The sequence below is a fragment of the Glycine soja genome, chromosome 20 (assembly GCF_004193775.1).
Source record: "Glycine soja cultivar W05 chromosome 20, ASM419377v2, whole genome shotgun sequence".
Lineage (NCBI taxonomy): Eukaryota > Viridiplantae > Streptophyta > Magnoliopsida > Fabales > Fabaceae > Glycine > Glycine soja.
This window is the reverse complement of record NC_041021.1, coordinates 3,513,547-3,538,204: the sequence shown is the minus strand read 5'-3', so window position 1 is coordinate 3,538,204 and position 24,658 is coordinate 3,513,547. Positions and strand designations below refer to the sequence as shown.

General features: G+C 32.8%; 2 protein-coding genes across 2 annotated transcripts; one reads left to right on the top strand and one right to left on the bottom strand.

Annotated features, from left to right (window-relative positions):
• Positions 1-12,701: 12,701 nt before the first annotated feature.
• On the bottom strand, positions 12,702-13,537 carry LOC114401260 (cell wall / vacuolar inhibitor of fructosidase 1-like). The gene has a single exon (XM_028363735.1). It carries the CDS (start codon positions 13,407-13,409, stop codon positions 12,882-12,884), a length of 528 nt encoding a protein of 175 aa, XP_028219536.1. The 5' UTR covers positions 13,410-13,537; the 3' UTR covers positions 12,702-12,881.
• Positions 13,538-15,589: 2,052 nt separating this feature from the next.
• On the top strand, positions 15,590-16,348 carry LOC114403586. Its single transcript, XM_028366618.1, has one exon. The coding sequence runs from the start codon at positions 15,590-15,592 to the stop codon at positions 16,346-16,348; it is 759 nt and encodes a 252-aa protein (XP_028222419.1).
• The last annotated feature ends 8,310 nt before the right edge of the window (positions 16,349-24,658 follow it).

Genomic DNA, 24,658 nt, shown 5'->3' with positions numbered 1-24,658 from the left:
GATTTGATCATTCTCAAAAGAAGAGCTTGAAAATGTTGTGATCTACATATCAAGGTATTCGCTGTTATTCTAAAATTCATTCTTTTTTTTTTATCTTGGTTAGGCTTACCAAGAGTTTTGTGAGTTGATAGAATTTGAACTCTTGTTCTTTCTCTTATACGATTCAAGGAAAGAGTAAAATCTAGAAAATTATATCTACATAGTATTTGTATCTAATTCTCTATAAGTGAAAGTTTTAAGAGGTCTTAAAACAAGGTCCCTTAAGAACTGAACCATTGTATAATTTTGAATTTCCCTTACTCTTAGCTTTGTTGTTAAATCTTGGAAATGAAATTGGTGTTAAAGGGCAATCAAATTCTATTTTTCATATGATCTTGTTGTGATAATCTTTTTTGTGACAATCTTTTCAGAAAACATTGATAGCTGGAAATGGATTGTTTTGATTGAATTAACAAACAAAGTGGTAAAAATTCAATCCCCTCCCTTTTTTGATTCCCGGATAACCCCACAATTATAGTTTTTTTAACTAAAAATAAAATAATACATTTTACACAATTCAAAAAGAAATCACTTTAAATAATTACATATGTAAGTATATATTATTTTAAAAAATTATTTATGCAATTTCCAATAATGATATTTGTTTTTACTGCATCAATGACATTTAATTATAAAATTCATCTTAAAAACATCTAAAAATATAGTAAAATATTAATTGTTATTATAAAATACACTCAACACAAAAACAATTAAAGAGATTAAAGGACAGTTCCATTAGCATCAACATAATTTGGTAAAAAATTACCCAAGACACTTAACATTGCAATTAATTCTTGGTCAAAATATGCTATACTATTTGACTCATTAATAATAATATCTTTAAATGCTCAAAGAAAAAATCATTTCTAGGAGTATTTTAATATTGTAGTTATTTTTGTCTAAAGCGTTATTATATTTTCTTAATATATATCGTTTACTTTCCACATTATACTTTATAACAGATGATAGACTCTACATGCAATTCTATATTTTAAGGTTAAAAGAATAAGAAAACATAAGTGCACCTGATTTTAATTTGAACTAGTGGAGTGTCCGTGCGATGCACGGGTCGGTATTTTGCTGTAAGTGAAATAAATACTATTTGTCAGGATATTGTTTTTATCATTAGACTGTAAGTGACATAAATAATATTTGTCAGGGTGCTGTTTGTATAATTTTACTGTAAGTGACATAAATACTATTTGTCAGGGTGTTGTTTGTATATAACATAAAGATAATTTGTATCAAGAGTTGATTGTGTTCAAAACATTTTAAAATTGATTTAAATTATATAAAAGAAACATAGGAAATAAATTAAAAAATATTGTGGTTTTGCAGGAAAATTTTTATTTTATTGTGAAGAGGGACTAAATTTTCATCATTAATAGACATATGAAAGTAATATTTTCATTGTAAAAGATAATTGACACTTAAAAAAATAAGTTTTTTTGTAAAATAATTTTGTAGTGTTTGTTTAAAAAAAAAATAGTGGGCATATGAAAGTAATATTTTCATTATAAAAGATAATTTACACTTATAAAAAAATAATGTTTTAGTCTTTGTTTTAAAAAATGTTTTAGTCTATAAAAATAATTTGTTGTTATGTTAAATAATTTTGTAATCTCTATAAATAATATTATTTAAAAATAACCTTTTCTTATCCTAAATAAATTTTAATCTAATTCAGCAAAAAAAATTATAATCATGTATAAAAAATAATGTTTTAGAACAATTTTAGTTATGTATATGATTATGGGACACAAAGTTAATGCTCTTTGTAATTTAAAATTAAAAAATTATTCTAGCAATTTGAATGTAAAAAAAATATGCAGCTTAAATTAATTTAAACATATAGCATTTTAATGGTTAAAAATTGCTAAACTTAAATGCAATTTTGTTTTTTTAATTTTATTTAATCTACAATTTGATCTCTTTATTTTATAATTAAAACATTTGATTATTCTATTTTTAAAAATTCACAACTATGATCTCTTTATTGCAAAATATAAATATTTGGTTTTTATATCTTTAAAAATCCACAATTTTTGTTTAATCTTTTATTTTTTGTATATTATATTTCTTTTTTTTTTTACTCTGTGCTATTGTTTTCCAAATGCAGAACGGGAATGAGAGAATCCATTGCTTATGTTACTATTGGCTTTCTTATTTAGTGAAGAAGGGTATTTTTGTGGGAAAAGAAAATGCAAAACACAAAGGTTAGGAAATAACTAAAAACTTTTCCCCGTAACTTTAAAAAACTAAAATGTTCAATAATTAGAAGCAAAAATATTGAAAGGTCACAGTATGGTGGGATAATTTTTTTTTTTTTCTGATCAAGTAAATCTGAAAACAGAACATGGATATTACATGGTTTGTAAAACATAAGCACTAGAATAAGCAACAAATAAATATGAGATGAGCATAGCAGGGAATGTGTAAGATGAGCAGAGTAGACAACAATATCCCTCCATCAACAATGTTCAGTTTACTAAACAATAAATTCGTAGTACAGCAGTTATAAATTACTAATATAGCATATTAAATAAAACAGACTCATTTCATTCAAATTCAAACCATGAAAACTCAAAACTCACTAATACATTCCTTAACAATGTCATATGACAAAACAAAATTTGAAAGCCAAAATTCATGTGGAATACATCTCAACTGCATCAGAAATATACTCCATGCGTAGGATGTTTAACTCTGGCAGAAAACAAAATAAAAATGTTTTTATGAACCAATACTAATGTGTAAAAGAGAAATAAAATTTAAGCTAATGTGCAAAATAAAAAAGATTAAACATTTATAATATATCTGATGTTCAAAGTCAAATAAGTAAATAAGAAAGAGACCATGTAATTGACAAAATGTTCATAAAAGACAAAAAGATAGAAAAACCAAAGTACATAAGCTAACTCTAATACTCCCAATTCTTTCTTCGGCGGATGACAATTTCCCATATTTTATCAATGGTCCTTTAATAGATGGAAACTTCATCACCATGGGAGAAATCATTATCTGCAAGGAATTGATACCATGGTTGGACAACATATCTGCGCCTAACTCCACCATCAACCACCACAACATTCCACTGTAATGGAGGTCCAAATCTCCTGAGAATGGTCATGTGTTGACCGCAAGCATTTACATGTGTCATGGCACAATTGGGGAGTCTCTGCATGGGGAAAAATATGTGTCATGGCACAATTGGGGAGTCTTTGCATGGGAAAAAATATGATGATATATAAGCATGAATTAATAAGCAACATTGAAGAGGTTTTCATTGTTACCAGTGGTCCTGGTGCACCAAGAATTGATTGTGTGATTTCAAGTGTCTAAATATGTTGTCTTGACATAACTTCTGGCCTTCCGCAAGTCTGACATTCTAGTGAGGGAACGAAATAAAGATCAAACATGGATTTGCTGCTGCATGCCAAGAATTTAATGATCACAGATTCGTAAATTGATAAATCTTTTCTGAATTCTTTCAGCCCTTCCGCAAAGTAGACTTTTTCCCGATGCTGCCTTAGCCTGATTTGGTATATTGTTCCATCATATCTAAAGTTGACAAACTCAGGGTATTTTGGTGCCCATTGTTGGTGGTAAAAAGTGGGCACTTCTATAATGTCCTGCAAATAATTATAGCAAGAAAGCAAATATGAAACAACATGAAGAATAAAAACAATTAGTATGTAACATTACCATATCATTGTGGAATACTGCAGTGAACTGTAGGATTAATGGATTAGTGTGAGTTGGATATTCAATCTACAGTGAGAGGAAATGCAAAAATGAAAATCAAGTATGACACTGAAATAGGAACGTCTAAAATATGTGGAGAATGACAACAACATATTAAAATGAAAAAAAGTTGTATGTACATTGTTTGTGACATAAAGGTTTCATTTTGCAGATTCTTATTGCTGTAAATGTGCCGTTAATCTTTTCGATCAAACTTTTAGGGTGATACTCATGCCAAACTTAACAGGATGCTGACATAAAGTATCTTTCGACTGGAATGTAGATTAACAATCAAATAACAAAGGAAATTGTGTATTTGTTGTCTGCTGGTAAAAAATAAACAAAACAATCTTTATAACAGTTGACAATAGTAATGAGTCAAAATATATCCGTGCATGCATTCAAAACATAAAGGAAGAAAGAAGGCTTGGTTCCATAGCTAGATCAGAATAGCAGGAGACAAAGAAAAGGTAGGTATGTCAAAGGTCACGCATTTTTTCAGGCTGAACAATCGAAAGCAATATACATAAAAATCAAATAAAAAAATTAAATAACCAAAAAAAGGAAAACAATTACATGCAAGGGACCGAGAATGAAAAGGAAGTAAAATACAAAACAAAAAGCTAAGCCAGCAGGAAGCAAAACAATAACCCATGTGAATGGAGTGAAAGAGTGAATGGAGTGAGAACGGGAATAGAAGAGAATAAGAAATGGAAAAAACGCAGGAGAGAAAGAATGGATGGAGCATAAATGGAAAAAATCCAAGAAAACAGAGAATGAACAAAGTTCAAAATATTTTGAGAGAGTAAGCTGAGTAATTGGTTTCACATGCACCTTGCTTGTAGTTGTTGATGAATCAGAACTGGTGCTTGTCTTGGTTGAGTCAGTTGATAACTCTGAAGGCATTCTCTGAGCTGTTTTAGTATTTTTTTTGTTCAAGGAATGAACGTTGAATATCTGCTGAAGAAGTGACCTGTGAAGAATAAATGTTGAAGTGACACAGTGGTTGATGAAAATGTGTAAGGGGCAGAATACGGAGAGGTTTGAGAATTGTGGAGCATTCAATGGAGTATGGCAAGATTGGAGGTGGAGAGTCATCTGAATCGTTGTGACTAATTTTTTTTTTTTTTGTTTACTGAATGTCCACAACCAATATTGATATTTATAAAAATGCAGTGAAACAAATATATGAGCAAAAAATAATCAGCATGTATTTAATATGACAGGTGTTAACAAAGTAATTATGTTATATACTATATATTATATATTATATTATATTATATATATATATATAATAAAATAAATAAATAATCTGAGAAGACTAATTTTTTGGTATGAAGCAAAGATTTTTTACCAAATTAGATGGTTTTTAATAACTAATTCAAATAAATAATAATGTAATGTAATGGTGGAAGCAGACATAAAAATCATAGATTTGGTTTTAAAAATCGCAACCTTAGATGTTTAAAAAGCATAGAAGACAGACCCAAGATTCTGGGCTGTAAAAAACCATTTTTTAAAAATTAACCAATGATACAGATATAAACCGAAAATGCAAGGCAAGGTGTAGAAGCTCTAGCAACATTTCCTTCTTGTAATTAATTAATAATTCATTTATTTCCCAAAAAAATCCCTCCTCAGTGCCAGGTGTTGCAACTACGTTTTCCCTTGTCTCCTCTTTATTTCTCTCATGAAATTACGTTACCACTTTTTTTCTGATCTTTCTCTTCTTTCTTTGTGTTTGTCACAACATTTTCTCTCTTTAGAAAAAATGAGGAGTGAGAGAAAGGGATCAGAAGAGAATGGGAATGGGAAAGGGTGAACGGAGTCAGAATGAGGATGGAATGGCAATGGGAAAAGAAGAGATGGGAAAACCCAAAACTTTTTGATGAATATGAAAATTTTTAATCATGAACCAAAAAATCAAACCTGGACTCGTGGAGTTTCCAGATAAAAACTGCACCTGTAGTGTGTTATTCTACCAGATGTGCATGCAATAGAGGCAAACTAAAAACATTTAAGCTTTTGAACTGTAAAAAAGAAAGAAACAAAGAAAACATAGACAACAAAAACAAATCAAAATTAGACAAAAAGAAATGGGAAAAAAATAGATAAAAATGGAACCTTTAATAATTAAATATTAATGTTAATAAATTGACAATGATTACGACAAAAATAAATAGAAAATTAAACCTGATTTGAATAATATGGTAAAATTGATAGTGTAATATTTGGGAAAAACCTTTCCATTAATAGGTACTTGCCAATTAATTTTGTCTAATAATAAATAATAAACTCTTCAATCTTTTTTCACTTCAATCCACGTGTAATTTTATATATTATTTTTTAATTTTGCTCAGTGCTTACACCTTCCTCACATGCTGATGTTTTTTTCTAGTACCATCAAGCCACACGTATCACTTTCTAATTGTCGGATATAAAAATAGAGTGATGATGACCCCATTTTGATTGATGGAAAAATATTTATGTTACTTTGTTTTGACAGTTTAAAGTTGTAATTTAATCATTATGATTTCCAGATAATGCATTTTATTGTTTACAATTTGCTGAAAAACGTAAATTGAAAACATATTTTTTATATTAGTTACACTGAGTTATCTAATATTAGAAATTTTATTAATTTCACTTTCGTATGAAATTTTTTTTTCCATTAAAAGTATGATATGATATTTTTGTTTTCATAATAACGAATTCTCTCTCCTCCATCTCTTTTGCCTCCGTCAAGATTTTCTTATCAATCAGCTTTAAATATTATATTGTCCATTTGGTAAAATTGATAGTGTAATATCTGAAAAGAAGTTGCATATAAAAATAGAGTGATGATGACCCCATTTTGATTGATGGAGAAATTTTTATGTTACTTTGTTTTGACAGTTTAAAATTGTAATTTAATCATTATGATTTCTAGGTAATGCATTTTATTGTTTACAATTTGCTGAAAAACGTAAATTGAAAACACATTTTTTATATTAGTTACACTGAGTTATTTAATATTAGTAATTTTATTCATTTCACTTTCGTGTGAAATTTTTTTTTCATTAATAGTATAATATGATCTTTTTGTTTTGATAATAACGAAGTTACGAAAATTGATTCCACTATTATAAACCCGATTTATGAAGGAAATGCACATATAGTGAAGAGTATTTTGTTTATCACATTTTGTTCTTTCTCTATTTTAATTTATACCAAATTCGTGATTTTGGAAGTAAAAGGAGCTTGCAATCAGCTTTAAATATTATACTGCCAATTTAAAAATAAATAGAAAATTAAAGCTGATTTGAATAATATGGTAAAATTGATAGTGTAATATTTGGAAAAAACCTTTCCATTAATAGGTAATTGCCAATTATTTTTGTCCAATAAAAAATAATAAACTCTCCAATCTTTATTTTCTCACTTCAATCCACGTGTAATTTTATTTATTATTTTTTTATTTTGCTTAGTGCTTACACCTTCCTCACATGCTGATGTTTTTTTCCAGTACCACCAAGCAACACGTATCACTTTCTAATTGTCGGATATAAAAATAGAGTGATGATGACCCCATTTTGATTGATGGAGAAATTTTTATGTTACTTTGTTTTGACAGTTTAAAATTGTAATTTAATCATTATGATTTCCAAGTAATGCATTTTATTGTTTACAATTTGCTGAAAAACGTAAATTGAAAACACATTTTTTATATTAGTTACACAGAGTTATTTAATATTAGTAATTTTATTCATTTCACTTTTGTATGAAATTTTTCTTTTCATTAAAAGTATGATATGATCTTTTTGTTTTGATAATAACGAAGTTACGAAAATTGATTCCACTATTATAAACCCGATATATGATGGAAAGACACATATAGTGAAGAGTATTTTGTTTATCACATTTTGTTCTTTCTCTATTTTAATTTATAGCAAATTCGTGATTTTGGAAGTAAAAGGAGCTTGCAATCAGCTTTAAATATTATACTGCCAATTTAAAAATGAAACAAAAACGTTAGGAAAATTAAAAAACCCTTTCCATTAATAGGTACTTGCCAATTAATTTTTGCCAATCAATTTTAAATATTTTGTTGGAGTATGAAAATGGTCATGATCTTCAAATTAATGAGACTATTCCGTTAGGATATGAAGATGATGATAATATTATGTTACTTAGTGTAATATTTGGAAAAAAGCTTTCCATCGATAGGTACTTGCCAATTAATTGTTGCCAATTAATTTTGTCCAATAAAAAATAATAAATTCTCCAATCCTTCTTTTCTCACTTCAACCCACGTGTCCTACAATGTCATTTTTTAATTTTATTATTTTTGCTCAATGCTCACACCTTCCTCACATGTCGAAGTTGTTTTCCAGTACCACCAAGTCATACGCGTCGCTTTCTAATTGTCGGATCTCACCGCACCATTTAATTCCCCTTAATTCTAGAACTTTCTCCTCTCTCCTCCATGCCTTTTGCCTCCATCAAGATTCTCTTATCAATCAGTTTTAAATATTATATTGTCCATTTGGTAAAATTGATAGTGTAATATCTGAAAAAATCCTTTCCATTAATAGGTACTTGCCAATTAATTTTTGTCAATTAATTTTAAACATTTTGTTGGAGTATGAAAATGGTTATGATCTTCAAATTAATGAGACTATTCCGTTAGGATATGAAGATAATCCTAATATTATGTTACTTAACAATTAGTTTTAAATATTATGCCGTCAATTTGGTAAAATTGATAGTGTAATATTTGAAAAAACCCTTTCCATTAATAGGAACTCGCCAATTAATTTTTGGAAATAAGTTTAAATATTCTGTTGAAGTATGAAAATGGTCATGATTTTCAAATTAGTGAGACTATTCCTTTAAGATATGAAGATAATCATAATATTATGTTACTTAACAATCAGCTTTAAATATTATACTACCAATTTAAAAATTAAACAAAAACGTTAGGAAAATTGAAAAAAACATTTCCATTAATAGGTACTTGCCAATTAATTTTTGCCAATCAATTTTAAATATTTTGTTGGAGTATGAAAATGGTCATGATCTTCAAATTAATGAGACTATTCCGTTAGGATATGAAGATAATGATAATATTATGTTACTTAGTGTAATATTTGGAGTAAAAATGATAGGTATAGTGTCTTCTTCAACCTTGTCTGCATACAATACTGATTCATGAAATACAATCAACATGCAATGACATAAACAAAAATGGAACCAAAACGAAAACAAAAGATAAACGGAATATAAAGAAAACAAATAAAGAAAACGAACTTGTAGATAGAGAAACAAAGAAAAGAATCCTGTTTGAGATAAAAATCAAATAAAAATTGAAGGTTTTTGGAGTTAAAAATTGCAGCTTTAGTGTCTCCTTCCACCTTCTCTACATACAATAACGATTCATAAAAAGCAATTAACATGCAGCGAGATAAACAAAAATGGAACTAAAACAAAAATAGGAGTAAAACGGAATATGAAGAGGAATGAAGACGAATGAAAATGGAAGTTGGAGAAACAAAGAAACAAAGAAAACAGAATATGAAGGAAGATGAATGGAGAGGAACGAAAAAGGAAGATGGAGAAACAAAGAAACAAAGAAAACGAACATGTAGATAGAGAAACAAAGAAACAAAGAAAACGAACATGTAGACAGAGAAACAAAGGAGACAAACCTTTTGACATAAAAATCAGATAAAAATGGAAGCTTTTTGGAGTAAAAAATGGCAGCTTCGGTGTCTTCTTCCACCTTCTCTGCATACAATAGCAATTCATTAAAAACAATGAATAGGCAGTGAGATAAACGAAAATGGAACCAAAACAAAAATAGAAATAAAACGGAATATGAATATGAAGAGGAATGGAGAGGAACAAAAATGGAAGATGGAGAGGATGTAAAAAATCAGTAACAACTCTTTGTAGCAAAAATGACAGAAGATAATTTAAAAAAAAAAACAAAAAAGGATTAGAAGAGAAACAAAAAGAAATCAGCATAGCAAAAATGGGAGAAGATAATTTTTTGAAAAAAGGAAATTACGAAAAAAAATGACACATTTGTTCTTCAACACAGAACCTATACTCATGTAGAAAACAAAATAAAGGCAGAACACCTCCAAAAATTAAAGCCTTTGTGTTTACGAACCTGAACCCATGAAGTTTTTGAGATAAAAATTGCAACTTTAATGTGTTTTTCCACCTTCTCTGCATACAGCATGCCAAAAGAATACAAAAAAATTTAAACTTTTGTATTGGGAGAAGTCAGAAAACAAAATAAAGGCAGAACACCACAAAAAATTTAAGCTTTTGTGTCTACGAACCTGCATTTAAAAAAAACGAAAAAGAATTAGAAGAGAAACAAAAAGAAATCAACAACAACTCTTGTAGCAAAAATGGGAGAAGATAAATTTTTTAAAAAAGGAAATTACGAAAAAAATGACACGTTTTTTGTTCAACACAGAACCTGTACTCATGTAGAAAACAAAATAAAGGTAGAACACCCCCAAAAATTAAAACCTTTGTGTTTATGAACCTGAACCCATGAAGTTTTTGAGATAAAAATCACAACTTTAATGTGTTTTTCCACCTTCTCTGCATACAACATCCCAAAAGAACACAAAAAAATTTAAACTTTTGTATTGTGAGAAGTCAGAAAACAAAATAAAGGCAGAACACCACAAAAAATTTAAGTTTTTGTGTCTACGAACCTGCATTTTAAAAAACGAAAAAGAATTAGAAGAAAAACAAAAAGAAATCAGCAACAACTCTTGTAGCAAAAATGACAGGAAATAATTTTCTTTTAAAAAAACGAAAAAGAACAGTAACCTCAAGTCCTATTGTTGCAATCCTTGCACGGGCAAAGCGCCGTAACCTTCAACACCACTATTAGCCTGTCCCAAAAATCAAACCACAAAAAATTAGGCAAAAAAAGGAGAAAAAATAGATTAAAATGGAACCTTTATTCTTGAATACCTTTATTCTTTAGTAGCCTATCCCAACTCTTCCATGGACAAAGCCTCGTAACCTTCAGCACCGTCGTTAGACTGTCCTAAAAATCAAAGCACAAAAAATTAGACAAAAAAGGGAAAAAAATAGAATATTGATGTGAAACAAAATATGGACGGACGCAAAAGAATAAAGGAGGAGAAACAAAAATGGGATGGATGAAAAAGAATAAAGGAGGAGAAACAAAAGCGGAGAAGTAAAAAAGGAGAAGTTGAGGAAGAGAAAAAAGGGGAAACTGAATATTGATAGAGAAGAAAAGAGAAGAAGTTGAGGAAGAGAAACAGGGGGGAAGGAATCTGGACGGACACAACAGAAATGGAAGAGAGAGAAGAAAGTTATGGAATTAAAGAGAATTAAATGGTGAGGTAAAATCTGGCAATTAGAAAGTGACACGTGGCTTGTGGTTGTGAAAATAAGGAATTGCAACAGCTGGCACAAAGAAGAGAGAAGGGGCCTTGTAAAACACAAACCTTCAGAAAAGGATGAAGTCTTCACATGGCAATGAGCAAAGATGCATAAAAGAGGGTTTATTATTGGACAGGTGGCAACACACAACAATGAGCAAAGAAGCATAAAAGAAGGCCTATAATTGGCCAGATGTCAACAGGACAAAGAATAGGCAGTGAACAGGTGTCAACAGGACAGAGAAAATGTAGTCAGAGCCTTATTTGTATAATTATATAGATTTCCAACTTCTTTAATTTTTTAGGCTTTTATGATCTTATTCTAACAAATATTCTGTTGAACTTGAAGCACCTCTATAATTATTATTGTCCTACATATTCAAATAAAACATTAATACTATAAAATCAAGTTTGGTGAGCTGAAAAGGAAATAAAATATTTAGATGAATAGAGAATAAAATTATCCAATGAGCTGAAACGGATATCAATTGTTAAAAAATAGTCAATAAAAGATAAAAGGGTTAACTGAATTCTTAGTGATTAAACTATCTTGAAATTCAATTTTTTAATCCCTAAACAAATGTTTGATTTCTCAAGATCCCTCGATTTTATCCAATAAGATTTGTGATCCCAAAACTTTTGTTTGACGACTAGTCGAGATCCTTATACTTTTAAAAAATTCAACTTTTAGTCCTTAAATAAAAATTTGAATTCATTATTTTTATTTATTTATTTAGATTTTAGGAACTAAAAATCAAATTTTTCAAAATTTTAGTGACTAAAAATCTTAATAAATAAAAGTTGATGGATCTTGACTGGTCAAGTTTTTGCTTAGGAACTAAAAGCCAAATTTAAAAAGAAAATAGTTTAGAGATTTTAACTCAACAAATTTTTGTTTAAGGACTAAAAATTGAATTTAAAAAATGTTAGGATTAAAAACTTTACGAACACAAGATAAAATTTGAAAACGATTGAAAACTTAAGAGCAGGGGTTAAAATAATAAAATTAGGGGTGTACAAAATAACAACAATATATATATATATATATATATATATATATATATATATATATATATATATATATATATATTTGTATTTCCTTAAAAGTTACGGAGTCAAATACACCCCATCAACTGCATATAGGTCCGCCACTCCGTTCCTTGTTGCCCCAGTCATCTTACAACCAAATGTGCGTATGATTCCTTGATGACCACTGGTAAGAAATTAAAAATTCATTTTAATAACAGCCATAGAATAAGACGTACGTTAGAATTTTGTAATATAAAAAATTGATGTTGATTTTTTAAAATTTTATACAATTACCCTATTATTCTTTAAATGATATGATGGATAATAGTATTTTTTTAAAAAAATAGGACAAGAAACCAAAATTTAAGCGTTGGGCATCATAAACAAATTTAAGCGTTTATAAGAAAACAATAATCTTCAAACAATGAGTTCTTTTTCATCCTAGCTAAATCTCCGTTGAGTATCATAAACAAATTAAACAAACTAGTATATATTTATAAATTCTGTTGGTTCGCCCAACCTTAATTATCACACTAACACAGAAAATGCCTGAACAACACACAAGTCAACAATTTCCAATAACATTCATCCAATAACAGTTTATAAATGACACTTTTTTTTCTCTCTAGACAAACAGCAAAGAATGAGTACCTAGAGCAAATTCCTAATAATAGCCCTTGCCACATTCGCCACATCATGCATACCATTATTCACATGGGTGAGTGGTGATTTCCCATGGAAGCCATTTTCACAAGAATCAGCCTCAACAGCACAGTCACTTACCGCATTTTCTGCAAATTTGGGGTTTCCCCTCACAGCCCTAGTGGCAGTTGGCACATCAAGCTTCAAAATCCCATCGTAATCGTCAGCACATTCACTTAAGGCTTTCTTATTCCCACCCTGCTTAAGAAGTTGCTTGATTGTTTTCTCGGCTTCGGTTGCTTTGGCTTTGATCACATCGACCAAAATCAATGCAAGGCCTGCAATATCAGCGCTAGGGGCACGGGGGTCAGCTTTTAGGAGTTGAAGACAAAGATTAGGATTTGGGGTTCTCTTGCAAGTTTCCTCAATGAGTTTCAAATCATTTGGTTGCAAAACTCTGCAATGACATGCTGACATTGAAATGATAGCCACAACAAGAATGCTGCAAATTATAGAGAGGTGCTTCAAGTTCAGCATCTTTGTTAGAATACGATGGATGATATATAGAAGGCTCAAAAATTGAAGTTGGGGAATAGAAATTGAAATCAAGTGCACTGTGGTTGTGGAGCTTCCTGTTCTTTCAGCCTTAAGTAGAGAATTGCTTGGAGAGATAATCATCAATTACAAGGAATTTTAATGTGACAAGTAAATGATATCATTAATAAAATAAATAACGGCCAGAAAAGGAGTATAGCATTAAATATTATTAAATACTAATAATAATAAATGAGATTTTCTAATCAATGGGCCAAAGATATTATTATTAATGAATCAAATAATATAAGTATTTTGACAATAATCAAATTACTGACAAGTGTCAAGTATAGTTTAAAAAAATGAGTTGTTTTTAGTGGCATTATGCTCATATTCTCCGAGTATGTTTTTTGGCTTGAGCTTTCACTAGCTACTCCAAATTGTAATTGTGATAAGAATGCGATTAAACAGCAGAGAGAATAAGATTGTATAATTTGCTTTCTTAAATGTGTTGGAGAAGCTTATGGAATTGCTAGAACTCGGATTTTGCTTTCGAAATCCTTGCCTTCAATTAGCAAGGTATTTTCTCTTGTTATTCAAGAGGAAGGACAAGTCACTAATGGAATTGTTGATTAGAAGGTTTTGGTCACTTCATCTGAAAACCAAAACTATTATTCATTTGAAAACCAAAATTACCTTTAATAATGGAAGAGGAAGAGGAAGGAAGAGGTTCACTCAAGGAAGAGGAAATCAGACAGTGAAACAATGTACCTTTTGTAATAGAATGGGAAACAATGTCATAAAATGGGAAATAATGTTAGGAAATTTCATATCGCCTGCTTCAATTTTCAGGATGCAACTTAGATATTTGTTGGATAACTTCAGTTGGTGCTAATTGGTTTTAAGCTTAAATCTAACAACCCATGTTGCTACAAACATGGTTTCCCACTCAGAAGACTTTGTTTCCTCAATTCACTCCTGATCAAATTCAAGAGCTGCTAACTATTCTGCAGCACAACAAAATCCAGCCTCACGCTGTTAATTAAGTCAGTTCATTTGTTGGTGAGTTATCCAATCATCACAACTTCCCAAATGGCCAAGCACGCAAACAATCTACGCACTCAACAATTGAAAGTATTTGGTGATTCTGATTGGTTGACCTATGATATTGTGTTTTTTACAAAGCGCCTGGATCCCTCCTCATTTATGAATGGGCTGTCATATTAACTGTACCTAGACAAATGAACAGAGAACCTAAATAAACTACATGTGACACACAAATATCGTTGATCAAGCAAAGACAATGCAAGAAACAGAAAAATCACATTATGTCAAATTTTAAGTATTTCAAACTGAGAGATATGAACAGCGAAGAAGATTGAATGAAGAAAAGGATTCTCATTGCATAAAGGTATTTATAAAGAAAAGTATCTCATTGTTTACATGGGTAACTAACCAACAGGAATTAAAAACTAATTAATGATATGTCTTAGTTCCACTCACCTTGGCATAACTACCAGTAACAACCTAACTAACTTGGACTTCAACTGCTATTGGCTGATCATTTTATATCAGCAGATATCATGCTCCAAGCTTTCAGGTTTTCCACTACGATTGGTTCAGTACCATTGTTGAACACAAACAAGTGCGCTTGGTTCATCACTGCTAGCTCAGGATAGACCCGGGACAAAATGTTTGTCTTCCCTCCTGCTCCAAAACTCTCCACAACTGAGTGATCAATCTTCCATTCATTTGAAAAAACAAAGAATATTAAATAATTATACATTAGTATTTTGGAGCTCATAAATGCTATATATTGTTGTTGAAATCCTGATCCATTTGTGGATAAATTAGTTAGTTTTCATTTTTTAGAAAATTAGTTAATTTGTTAGTAGCTTGTTGCTGAAAAACAGAAAATAGTGTGTTAAGTTGTAATTTTCAGTTTCATCTTTTCAGCCCTTTCACAATGATGTATAAATACAATTGATCATTCAATAAGATAAGTTGAATGAGTTTATACATTACAAGAAAGAAATACACTTGCAGAATAGAAACTTTCTCTCTCCTACCTCATACATTTCTCTTTTTTCCTGCAAATGTGTGTCAAGGAACTCATATGTTCTTGATACTAACTATGGTATCTAGAGCAAGGAACGATCAAGAAGGGATCTTTAAGCACAACCATGGCTTCCAATGGCCCTTTTCCAGCGAATCTCCCAGTTCTCACTGGCAAGAACTTCAGCAAGTGGCAAGTTCAGATGAAAGCCTTGTTTGGCTTCCAAGATTTAACTGATATTGTTGAAAATGGTGTAGAAGTTCCAAGAGACAATGCTCCTGATGCACAAAAGGTAGGATTCAAAGAATTAAAGAAGCGGGATTGCAAAGCATTGGTGATTCTTCATCAGTGTGTTGATGATATCCACTTTGAGAAGATTGCAGGTGCAACTACTACAAAAGAAGCCTGGGACATGTTGAACAAAGCCTATGCTGGTGCAAAAAAAGTCAAGAAAGTGCGCTTACAAACCATGAAGAGACAGTTTGAACTGCTGCAGATGGAAGAGAATGAAGGTATTGGAGATTTCTTTGGTAGATTACAAGTTCTTACTAATTCAATGAAAGGTTGTGGTGAGAAATTCACTGATCTAATACTGATTGAAAAAGTATTAAGATCATTGAATCTAAAATTCGACCACATTGTGGTTGCTATTGAGGAATCAAAGGATTTGAAATCCATGAGCATTGATGAATTACAAGGTTCCCTCAAAGCCCATGAGCAAAGATTGCAAGAAAGGAATAATTGTAATACACAGCCTGTTGAAACAGCTCTTCAAGCTCAACAAAACCCGAAGAACTCTGGAAATGAATCATCCAGAGGAAAGAGAGGCAGATTCAAGAACTCAAGAGGAAAAGGCAACCATGGATCAAGAGAGCACTCAGATTAGAAAAATAATGGCCACCAAAGTTCCAACAGAGGAGGACATATTGGAAATCGAGGGAGAGGAGGAAAAAAGACCTAGGACAAGAAGAATGTAGATTGTTACAACTGTGGAAATAAGGGACATTATGCTGCTGATGGTTGGTACAAGGATAAAAATCCTGCTGATGAGGCTCAACTTGCAGAAGGAGCAGATTCAGTTTCTGAACCTGTCCTGTTGATGGTGACAAACAAGACAACGCCTGATGACAAGGGTCAATGGTACTTAGACACAGGATGCTCTACACACATGACTGGTCACAAAGACTAGTTTGTTTGTCTAGATGAAAGGATGAAAAGCAAAGTGAGATTTGCAAATGACAGCACCATGCTTGCTGAAGGAATTGGAAACGTCTTGATTCAGAGGAAAGATGGCAGAGAAACTTGCATAGAGGATGTACTTTATGTTCCAGGCATAAGCAGCAATCTTCTAAGTCTTGGCCAGTTACTTCAAAAAGGATTTAAGATAACTATGGAGGACATGATGATGCTGGTATATGACAAAACCAGAAATCTAATCATAAAAACACCATTGACCAGAAATAGAACTTTCAAAATTGGAATGCAAGCACTTGAGCACGAATGTCTTAGTGCTGTGAGCAACAAAGAAGAATGGCTTTGGCACTATAGGCTTGGAAACTTGAATTTTAGAGATCTTGCTCAAATGCACAAGTTGGCACTGTAGAAGCAAGGCTTCATGGTGAATGTGATTCAAAGGTGTTTTGATGATAACAATGATGACAACAAAAGATGATGACAAAGGTGATGAACAAAAAGATCAAAGATCAAAGAACAACTCAAGTGAATCAAAGAACATCTCAAGAGAATCAAGAACAAGTCAAGAGTTCAAGAATCAAGATTCAAGATCTCAAGAATCAAGATCAAGATTCAAGAATGAAGAAAAGACTCAATCAAGATAAGTATTAAAAAGTTTTTTCAAAACTTTGAATAGCGCATGGTTTTTTGACAAAACCTTTACCAAAGAGTTTTTACTCTCTGGTAATCGATTACCATATTGTTGTAATCGATTACCAGTAGCAAAATGAGTTTGAAAAAGTTTTCAAACTGAATTTACAACGTTCCAATTATTTTTCAAAAGGCTGTAATCGATTACAATGTTTTGGTAATCGATTACCAGTGCCCTTAAATGTTAAAATTCAAATTTAAATGTGAAGAGTCACATCCTTTCACTCAAAACCAGTGACTGTTTCTGAAAAATCAAAAGATGTAACTCTTCAAAAAGGTTTTGACTTTTTCAAATGGGTTTTAAGTTTTTCTAAAAGTTATAACTCTTCTGAATGGTTTTCTTGACCAGACGTGGAGAGTCTATAAAAGCAAGGCTTTCTTTTGCATTTCAACAAACTTGAACACTTATTTCATACAATCCTTTATAAGCCTTGAATCTCTTTGAACTTCTTCTTCTTCTTTGTACCAAAAGCTTTCTGAAGTTTTCTGGTTTTCCAAACCTTGAAAACTTGTGCTATTCATCCTTTTCATTCTCTTCTCCCTTTGCCAAAAAGAATTCGCCAAGGACTAACCGCCTGAATTCTTTTTGTGTCTCTCTTCTCCCTTTTCCAAAAGAACGAAGGACTAACCGTCTGAATTCTTTTGTGTCTCCCTTCTCCCTTGTCAAAGAATTCAAAATGACACAGTCTGAGAATTCTTTTGATTCTTCCCTTTCCCTAATACAAAAGTGTTCAAAGGACTAACCGCCTGAGAATTCTTTTGTATCCCCATTCACAAAGTATCAAAGGTTTAACAGCCTGAGATCTTTGTCTCAACACATTGGAGGGTACATCCTTTGTGGTACAAGTAGAGGGTACATCTACTTGGGTTTGACTGAGAACAAGAGAGGGTACATCTCTTGTGGATCAGTTCTAGTGGAGGATACATCCACTAGGTTCAAAGAGAACAAGGGAGGGTACATCCCTTGTGGATCTTTGCTTGTAAAAGGTTTTTTTACAAGGTTGAAAGAAATCTCAAGGACCGCAGGTCGCTTGGGGACTAGATGTAGGCACGGGTTGTTGCCGAACCAGTATAAAAACTCTTGTGTGTTTGTTTCCTTCTTCCCTACTCTTTTACTTTCCGCTGTGCATTTAATTTTCGCTTTTACTTTCTGTTAAGTTTCTCTTCTACTCCTCATTCTGTTAACAAATTAGTAAAAGCCTTAAAAGAGTAATTTTTTAATTAGTAAAGGTTTAGGAATAATTAATTCAACCCCCCCCCCCTTCTTAATTATTCCGAGGCCACTCGATCCAATAGGCACGAGGAATTCCTCAACTACAACAACCACAGGAGAAATGCAGAAATTTCTTGGAATGCAAGCAGACAAAGAAGCCCTTCAAGAAGTTTATCCCAATAAAATCAACTCAGAAGCTTGAAATCATCTATTCAGATGTTTGTGGCCCTATACAAGTAGAGTCCCTTGGAGGAAACAGGTACTTTATAACCTTTATAGATGATTTCACTAGAAAGACCTGGATTTATATGATCAAAAGAAAGAGTGATGTGTTTAATATCTTTAAGAAGTACAAAGCTTATGTTGAAAATCAAAGCTCTAGGAAGATTAAAGTGTTGAGAACTTATGGAGGTACTTTATAACCTTTGTAAAGTTTCTTTCTGAAATCATATGCCCCAAGGGAAACAAACCCCAATCTAGGGTCAATTCATTCATAACTATGAATAATTTCCCTCATTAGCACTAATATCTTAAGTTGTCCATTGTCCTACATTACATACACAGAAATAGAGGAGCCAAAACAATCGGTTCAAACTAATCACTTCTACGATTTACAAAATTTCCATTAGTATAGTAGTTTGTAAAGTTTCCTTTTGAAATCATTTGCCCCAAGGGCAACATATCCCAATTCATTCATATCTTTGAATAATTTCTCTCTACAATTATTTAGTATGCTAAAAGAATATTATGCTAGCATCATCTGGACATACCAAATTTACACACACTTACAATACAATCAAACATAAAATTAGATTCATTTAGCCACTTTAGAAAAGCTACATATGGATCAAACTATCTGCAATGCACTAATTTGGTAAATGAAATTCAGAGTAAGCAAATAATCCTAGGACCCACCAAGTGAATACATAAAACCAGCCGGTCCTCCACACCACATACAAACCCTAGGGCAAATTAACGCATCCTGACATAAACCACTTTGTGCAATAATCGTAGACTATTGAAGACCTCTACTGCAATATGTCCACAAAAGAATTGAAACAAGATCACAATCTATTCATTAATTCATCTCCTTTTCAAAGAGACACAGTTGCTTTCTAGTTTTTTATAATGCAGTCAATGATTAAAACTAACTACAGAATACGGCAAGATATGCAAAAACGAAAATGCAGGTCCAGAAATAAAGTCTTCATTCTAACCGTTCATCCAGTTTTTAAGGGGTTGGAAATGGAATCCAGTTCTGTCATAATCTCCTCTCACCGAAACCGCTTCAATGCAATTGTTGATCATCAGCAACACCATGGAGTAAAACACCACAGGCATCCTGGTGTTTGGGAGAGCCATCTGAAAAATGGACGCCCAAATCAGTATATCACAGCTCCAAAGTGAATTACCAAGAAAACTCATAAGTCACAACAGGAAATTGAAGCTTTGCTAGTATATTAGCAGCATAGGAAAAAATGATTTTTTCCGTATAGGAAAAAATGATTTTTTCCGTCAGCAAATAATAATATATAATATTAGTAGCGGACTAGTTCCAAATCACAAGCTGTAAAAAGGGAAGCAGCCCAAAAAAAATACAAAGACCAAAAAGGTCCCATGATGAACACAAAATAAAGAAAATCAGTCAAAACAACAGCAACTCATCAAAGGAAAAACTGACCAATCGTAAAAGGAGAAGTTGACCCAGGCTTTGATTTAAGCACTATTGAGTCCACTACCCTTCGATTCTGATTTGCTCTTTCAGTTCATTAAGTGGTGCTTGTTTACAGGTTCATTGAGTCACCTAGTGCTGCTATTGGATATATATTCTGACATGTAGGGGATGCTGATAGTATCATTAGTTTTTCAATTAAATTTCATTTTTTTTATAGCATTGAGTATTATTATTGTTAAGCATCTTGAAAAGATAAAACTGGAATCGGTGATTCCATACTTCATTTCCCAATATGGAAACTTGAATTAATTAAATGCTTTTCTAGGTTCATTAGAATTCTTATACTACCTAGTACCTATATGCCTGCTGTGAAAGTCATTTTCACACCAGCATGTACGTACTACTAAAATTACTCTATTGGTAGTTGATTAGATGATAGGTGATAGTTGATAGTTGATAATTTTAGAGAATTGTTTTAGAAAGAAGGCTATGTCATTGATTTCTTGGATTGTCAATTACAACATACCAATTGCCTATTTATAGGCTCAAGTCACCAACCTCTCAATGGTGGTGAATGTTTCTACATTACTTTAGGTCTTTCTAGAATTTTCATGATAGATTAGTATCATGATAGATTAGTATCATGATAGTTCTAGATTCTTCTATCTTATACATACACTTATAGTTCTAGATTGTTCTACCATATTCATACACATTATAGTTCTAGATTGTTCTACCATATTCTATAGTTCTAGGATATTCTACTATTTTCATATATATTATATTTAAGAATATTCTAGAAATTTGTAGCAATTTCAACACTCCTCCTTGATGCAAATTTCTGTGACTCCAAGCATAGCTCGTAATTCTTCAAATCTTGGTCTTGGCAAAGCCTTCGTGAATATGTCTGCAATTTGATCTTCTGTTCTGCAGTAGTCGAGTTTGATCTCTTTAGTTGCTTCAGCTTTTCTGATAAAGTGATACTTGATTGCTATGTGTTTTGTTCTGTTGTGATGAACTGGATTCTTCGCCATTGCAATTGCTGATTTGTTGTCGCAGTTGATTTTAGTAGGCTTATCTTGTTTTTCTCCCATGTCTTCAAGTATCCTACGAAGCCATATAGCTTGACTCGTTGCTTCAGTAGCTGCCACGTACTCTGCTTCTGCTGTTGATTGTGCTACTGTAGCTTGCTTCTTCGACGCCCAAGAGAACATTCCCGATCCTAGTGAGAAAGCATAGCCAGAGGTACTCTTCATGTCATCTGCCGAACCTGCCCAATCACTGTCGGTGTAGCCAAGTAATTCTGAGTTGGTTTCGGTAGTATACCATATACCGAACTCTTTTGTTCCTTGTAGATACCTCAAAATTCTTTTTCCTGCTCCAAAGTGTATTTGACTTGGGCTTTGCATGAATCTTGATAGAAGACTTGTAGCATACATTATGTCAGGCCGTGTAGCTCTATGCCGAGGAAGTAACTCATCAAACCAAGGTCGGTCATCTCAAAGGTCTTCATCATGTCTTCTTGAGACTTGATGTAAAGTGTAGGCTCACTCTTGCTCCTCCTGAATCCTCGATCAATGAAATACTGATCGATTCTGCTATACCATGCTCGAGGTGCTTGCTTCAAACCGTAGAGTGCTTTTCTTAGTCTTAACACTTTTTTTCTTTGCCTTCAGACACGAATCCTTGTGGTTGTTCCACATAGATCTCTTCTTCAAGTACGCCGTTAAGGAAGGTGGATTTGACATCTAGTTGATGGATACTCCATCCTTTTTGTGACGTAAGAGCTATTAGAGCTCTTATGGTATCAAGACGAGCTACTGGTGAAAATGTCTCATTGTAGTCAATTCCGGGTTGCTGTGAGTAACCCTTAGCTACTAGCCTCGCCTTGTGTTTCTGTATGGTGCCATCAGGGTTGAGCTTTGTCTTATAGACCCACTTAACCCCAATGATATCTTTTCCATCGGGACGATTTACTAACTCCCATGTGTTGCTTTTCTCAATCATCTGTATCTCTTCTTCCATTGCCTTGACCCATACTTCCTGCTTTGACGCTTCTTCAAAGCTTCCAGGTTCAAGTATGGCCAAGTTACAGGTTTCATATATGTCCACCAAAGATCTTACTCGTCTTGGAGTAGACTCTGGTGATGATAGTTCTTGATCTTGTTGTTGTGATGGAGGTGAAGGTGGTTCACCTGGGTCTTCTTCCTCATCTTCTTCTTGAGGTAGTTGAGCGGGTATAAGAACGTTCTTCTCCACTTTTTCTTCATCCCAATTCCATGAAGCATATTCATCAACTTCAACATCTCGACTGATGACGAGTTTCTTAGTTTGCAAGTTGTAGACACGGTAGCCCTTAGAGATATTGCTATACCCAAGGAAGATACCTCGTATAGTCGATCTTGTCTTCAAGCTTGTGCCTCTTCACGTCTGGAATATGAATGTAGCATATAGATCCAAAGACCCTTAGGTGCTTTGCTGATGGCTTCTTCCCGTTCCAAGCTTCAATTGGAGTCTTGTCTTTTACAGACTTAGTTGGACATCTGTTGAGTATGTAAACAACAGTGTAGACTGCTTCAGCCCAGAATGTGTTAGGTAGTCCCTTTTCCTTGAGCATCGATCTAGCCATCTCCATAACTGTGCGATTCTTTCTCTCGGACACTCCATTTTGTTGAGGAGAATATGCGACTGTAAGTTGTCTCTCAATGCCTTCATCCTCACAAAATCTTTCAAACTCGCGAGAGGTGTACTCTTTGCCGCGATCACTTCTTAGTACTTTTATCCGTTTTCCACTTTGATTTTCAACAAGGGCCTTGAACTTTTTGAATACTCCAAAGACTTCTGATTTTTCTTTTAGAAAATATACCCATGTCATTCTAGAGAAGTCATCAATGAAGAGTATGAAGTACCTGTTTTTCCCATGTGATGGCATCCTCATTGGTCCACAAACGTCCGTATGTATCAGCTCCAATAGATCTTTCGCTCTCCATGCTCCACTTGTTGAGAAAGGAAATCGGTGTTGCTTACCAAGAAGACATCCTTCACACACTTCATTGTTCTCCTTTATGCTTGGAAGATCTCTCATCATGTTCTTCTCATGTAACAACTTCAAGGCATGTGAGTTGAAGTGGCCAAATCTTCGATGCCATAGCCATGAATCATCAACTTGTACCTTCATGGCAATGTTTGTTGCATATTTTAAATTTAGATGGAAGCTTCTATTGCTCTTATTCATCTTTACTTGGGCTATCTCAGACCTTTTATTTTTGTTGTCTAAGATTTTGCATACACCTCCTTCAAAGTGAAGTGTGTAGCCTCTCTCCATCATTTGGCCAATGCTTAGAAAATTTTCTTTTAGGCTGGGAACTAGTAAGACATCATGGACGAGTCGCGTACCTTTATCTGTCTCCACCATGACAGTGCCTTTGCCTTTTGATTCAACCACACTTCCATTTCCCAGTCGAACTTTGACTTTGACAGACTCGTCAATGCTTTTGAAAATAGTCTCATCCTTGGCCATGTGATTGCTACATCCACTATCCAAGTACCAGTTTCCTCCCTTTTCTTTTATTGAGTCTTGAGTGGCGTAGAACGTATATTGTTCTTGATCATGCTCCTCTGCGATATTAGCTTGATGCCTATTTTTGTTGTGACAATTTTTCTCTACGTGCCCGAACTTCTTGCAATGGTTGCATTGTGGCATATTACGAAACCAACAATTTTTCTCTGCATGGCCTTGCCTTTTGCATATATTGCATAGAGGATTTTTATCTGTTTTGTTCTTAAGGAAATTCCTAGAACCTTCTCTTCTTCTAGAAGTTTCTCCATAATTTTTCTTTCCTCTATTTTCTTTGTTTTGGGGCTGAAATTTAAACTATGACTGGAAGGCATTTTCAATTGTATCTTCTTTATGCCTATACAGTCTTTGCTCATATGCTTCAAGAGAGCCCACAAGTTCTGTCTCTGATAGAGTGGACAGATCTTTGGTTTCCTCAATCGTTGTCACGATTGGGTCAAACTTTTGGGGCATAGTAATTAGAATTTTCTCAATAATTTTCTTGTCAAAAATATCTTTCCCAAAAGCTCTCATTTGATTAACTATTCCTTTAACTTTAGAATAATAATCTTTAACTGTCTTAGACTCCTTCATCTTCAATAGTTCAAAATCTCTTCTTAGAGATTGAAGTTTAACGGCACGTACCTTAACACTTCCTTGAAACTCCTCCTACAATGTGTTCCACGCTTCTTTGGCAGTCTTAGCTCCCATAATTCTTGGGAAAATTGGATCAGTCACCGCTTGTTGCAAGGTGAACAACGCCTTTGAATTTCTCTATTTATTTTTCTTCAACTCTTTTTCTTGAGATGCATTAAGAGCTGAAGTATCCGCGGGAATGGTGAAGCCTTCTTCTGCTATGTCCCATAAA

Excerpts from the sequence above, each read along its gene's own strand:
- LOC114401260 (XM_028363735.1), bottom strand. The coding sequence starts at position 13,409 with ATGCTGAACTTGAAGCACCTCTCTATAATTTGCAGCATTCTTGTTGTG.
- LOC114403586 (XM_028366618.1), top strand. The coding sequence starts at position 15,590 with ATGGCTTCCAATGGCCCTTTTCCAGCGAATCTCCCAGTTCTCACTGGC.